The sequence below is a fragment of the Besnoitia besnoiti genome (assembly GCF_002563875.1).
Source record: "Besnoitia besnoiti strain Bb-Ger1 chromosome Unknown contig00067, whole genome shotgun sequence".
NCBI classification, from domain to species: Eukaryota; Apicomplexa; class Conoidasida; order Eucoccidiorida; family Sarcocystidae; genus Besnoitia; species Besnoitia besnoiti.
In genome coordinates, this window is record NW_021703961.1 from 1 (window position 1) to 4,372 (window position 4,372).

Sequence of the window (4,372 nt, forward strand, 5' to 3'; positions counted from 1 at the left end):
ATGTCCTCTCTCATTAACTTAGCTCTTTTATCTGAAATTCGAGCTTTGAATACTCGAATGTTGATACGACAACATTTTATGACTCGAAATGTAGTCAGTGGATGGGTAATTATTTGGGTATACAGTATGATCTTCTTGATTATTATTGGTAGTGCTATTCCACAAGCGACTTATATCTTATATGGTAGATTAGCTACTATCGTATATCTTACTACCGGATTGGTTCTATGCTTATACTAAATCAATAGTTATAATGACTACAGCTTCCAAGCAAACATGATTACCGTGATATTGAAATCCAACACTTTTAGCTGTCTTAAGCAGTCCAGTGGGGTGGTGGTGTACTGCAATCATAAAGAACTTGGTTGTCTGTATCTCATAACCGGAGTCATCTTCAGTATTCTAGGAACTATAATGTCTTTGTTTATTCGATTTGAGTTATACAGTTCTGGATCGCGGATCATTTGTACAGAGACGATAGCTACTTATAATGTGATAATAACGATACATGGCCTAGCTATGATCTTTATGTTCTTAATGCCTGCTTTGTACGGAGGATATGGTAACTTCTTTGTACCAATATATATGGTGGTTCGGAAGTCGTTTCCCAAGAACTAACGCGATCTCCTATTTTCTAGTACCATTAGGTTCTGTGTTGTTAACTCAAAGTATTTGTTCCGAGTTTGGTAGTGGTCTTGGTTGGACAATGTATCCTCCACTAAGTACTAGCTTGATGGTGTTAAATCCAGAGGCAACTGATTGGATTATCGGAGGTCTTGCAGTACTAGGAATTAGTAGTATTTTAAGTTCTATTAACTTCCTTGGTACTTGCGTCTTCATGGGTTCTAATGCTGGTGCTAAGAACTATATTCTATATATCTGGGCTATCATATTTACTGCCCTTATGTTAGTCTTCACTCTACCTATTCTTACTGGTGGATTAGTTATGATCCTTCTTGATCTACACGTAAACACTGAATTTTATGATTCTATGTATTCTGGTGATAGTGTACTTTATCAACATCTATTCTGGTTCTTCGGACATCCAGAGGTATACATTCTAATTGTATTACACATCTTCTATTTACATTTAAATGGTTCTAGTAACCCTGCAGGTATTGATTCCGCACTTAAAGTAGCCTTCTATCCTCATATGTTAATGACCGATGCTAAATGTCTATCCTATCTAATTGGTTTAATTTTCTTACAAACGGCTTTTGGTTTGATTGAATTATCGCACCCAGATAACTCCATACCAGTGAACCGGTTTGTAACTCCGCTTCATATCGTACCTGAATGGTACTTTTTAGCATATTATGCGGTGTTAAAAGTAATCCCATCCAAAACCGGTGGTTTGTTAGTATTTATGTCCTCTCTCATTAACTTAGCTCTTTTATCTGAAATTCGAGCTTTGAATACTCGAATGTTGATACGACAACATTTTATGACTCGAAATGTAGTCAGTGGATGGGTAATTATTTGGGTATACAGTATGATCTTCTTGATTATTATTGGTAGTGCTATTCCACAAGCGACTTATATCTTATATGGTAGATTAGCTACTATCGTATATCTTACTACCGGATTGGTTCTATGCTTATACTAAATCAATAGTTATAATGACTACAGCTTCCAAGCAAACATGATTACCGTGATATTGAAATCCAACACTTTTAGCTGTCTTAAGCAGTCCAGTGGGGTGGTGGTGTACTGCAATCATAAAGAACTTGGTTGTCTGTATCTCATAACCGGAGTCATCTTCAGTATTCTAGGAACTATAATGTCTTTGTTTATTCGATTTGAGTGAACACATAAGATCATCGAATTTAACGGTATGCTCCTGAAAGTAACGGTACAAGCTGTAAACAAAGGACTCCTTAACTTAAACTGAGGAGTCAAGTAGGTACAAACCGTACAAGGATTAATTATGTCCATCTGTGCATCTAAGTTGAGACTATCGGTTATATATTTTAGACGCTAACTTCCCGGCTAAACTTTGACTTATTAAACCAGCCTGGGATCATAAAAGTACTATGTATGGTAAGATTGAGCGTGAACATTGGATGTCACCATGGTTATAGTTACGGTACATATATAAAATCTACAGTACGATTTGAGATTTGTTACGTGACGAGCGGTGTGTTTAAGACTAGTTTACATGCGCTCATTTTAATATGTAGTTATTTAACGAAGTTCTATTGTGCTAGCATGGTTTCGAGAACACACCAAATTTCCATGAGTCTATTCCGGGCACACCTCGTCTTTTATCGGTGTGCTCTCAATCTAAATTCATCTTATAACTTTGGTTTCTTAGTTGCAATTACCTTTGTACTCCAAATAATTACAGGTATCACTTTAGCGTTCCGATATACTTCTGAAGCATCTTGTGCATTTGCTAGTGTTCAACATCTAGTTAGAGAGGTAGCAGCAGGATGGGAATTTAGGATGTTGCATGCAACAACTGCTTCTTTCGTCTTCTTGTGTATCTTAATACACATGTCTCGAGGTATGTATAACTCCAGCTATAGTTATTTAACTACTGCTTGGATGTCTGGTTTAGTTTTATATCTACTTACTATAGCCACTGCTTTCCTCGGTTATGTACTACCATGGGGACAGATGAGTTTCTGGGTGCTACAGTCATTACTAATCTCCTTTCTCCAATACCATATTTAGTACCTTGGTTACTCGGTGGATACTATGTATCTGATGTAACATTAAAACGATTCTTTGTATTGCACTTTATATTACCTTTTGTAGGTTGCATTCTAATTGTATTACACATCTTCTATTTACATTTAAATGGTTCTAGTAACCCTGCAGGTATTGATTCCGCACTTAAAGTAGCCTTCTATCCTCATATGTTAATGACCGATGCTAAATGTCTATCCTATCTAATTGGTTTAATTTTCTTACAAACGGCTTTTGGTTTGATTGAATTATCGCACCCAGATAACTCCATACCAGTGAACCGGTTTGTAACTCCGCTTCATATCGTACCTGAATGGTACTTTTTAGCATATTATGCGGTGTTAAAAGTAATCCCATCCAAAACCGGTGGTTTGTTAGTATTTATGTTATCAACATGTCAATGAAATATCAACAACGATGAAACTTATTTGGTTAACATAACAACATAGAAGGTAAAGCTGGATTACGTTCAAACTTTACACTGGATACGTTTCAATGGTGGGCCGAGGTCCTGGAGATTTATAAGCCAGGATAACGTCTAATATGTGTTCATGGAATCAAAAGAGCTTTCACTGATTGTATTTATGAAACGTGATTAGTTCACCTAGCCAACACGATCCGGTTGTTTGGGAATAATATCCCTATTTAAGGGATTGATATGTGCTACAATAACACAGTCGGTACGAAGTCGAAACAAGGTAGTTGATGGTGAACCAGTGGCTGAACAAACCTTTTTTATTGATTATGCTGACTTTAGTCCCGAGAAACTACAGTTCTGCTTAAACTGAGGAGTCAAGTAGGTACAAACCGTACAAGGATTAATTATGTCCATCTGTGCATCTAAGTTGAGACTATCGGTTATATATTTTAGACGCTAACTTCCCGGCTAAACTTTGACTTATTAAACCAGCCTGGGATCATAAAAGTACTATGTATGGTAAGATTGAGCGTGGACTATCGAATGAAACAATGTGCTCCAACGCTAGTCTAAGTCTCTAACATACCTTTTACCTACAACTGTACGGAACGTAACAAACCTCCAGGCAAAGAACTTGGTATTCTGTTCTAATTCCCCGTGGTAAACACAGTCAACGAATGGCGGAAGGAGCATTCATATGTTATGCAGTGTCTTAGGAGAGATACTCTAGATTTAGCATTCATCTACAGCTACGGTAACTGTTGTGTTTAAATAGCGGTTAACCTTTCCTTTTCCTTACGTACTCAGGGCATGCAATAACCAATCAGATAACAACTGAAGCTAGACTCCATGTTACACTTACTAAAATGGGATTCCTAGGTTGATATAAACTACCTTTTTCTGGGGAGTATATACTACGAGTTGGACTACTGGTTTAGATCTTGAAGGTCTTTGTTTACCGGATCCAAGTTCTCTTGTGCTTTTCATGACCATCATGTTTAAGTGCATTAAGTATAGTGGTATCCAGCGTATATTTGAAAAACCAACATTTGTATACAAGCTGTACGAATATCATGACATTCACTTTGGTAGTCGCCTTCTTAATGTTAGTCTGTACGGAATACACGGATCGGATTCTTGTTGGCCTGGCACCTGTTTAGTAACTGGATGAACGCTTTTTACGCCTGGTATGCATGGATAATACTCGACTCTTCTATAGTTTAACCGCTACTGCTGGGGACTGTATATTATGTACTTACGGTA

General features: G+C 37.2%; 1 protein-coding gene across 1 annotated transcript; it reads left to right on the forward strand.

Moving 5' to 3' along the window:
* Positions 1-528: 528 nt before the first annotated feature.
* Positions 529-1,606, forward strand: BESB_070260 (cytochrome b; the record flags this gene model as incomplete). The annotated part of the gene is made up of 2 exons (XM_029365399.1): positions 529-562; positions 1,116-1,606. The coding sequence occupies 2 exons, from the start codon at positions 529-531 to the stop codon at positions 1,604-1,606; spliced, it is 525 nt and encodes a 174-aa protein (XP_029214851.1).
* Between the last annotated feature and the right edge of the window lie 2,766 nt (positions 1,607-4,372).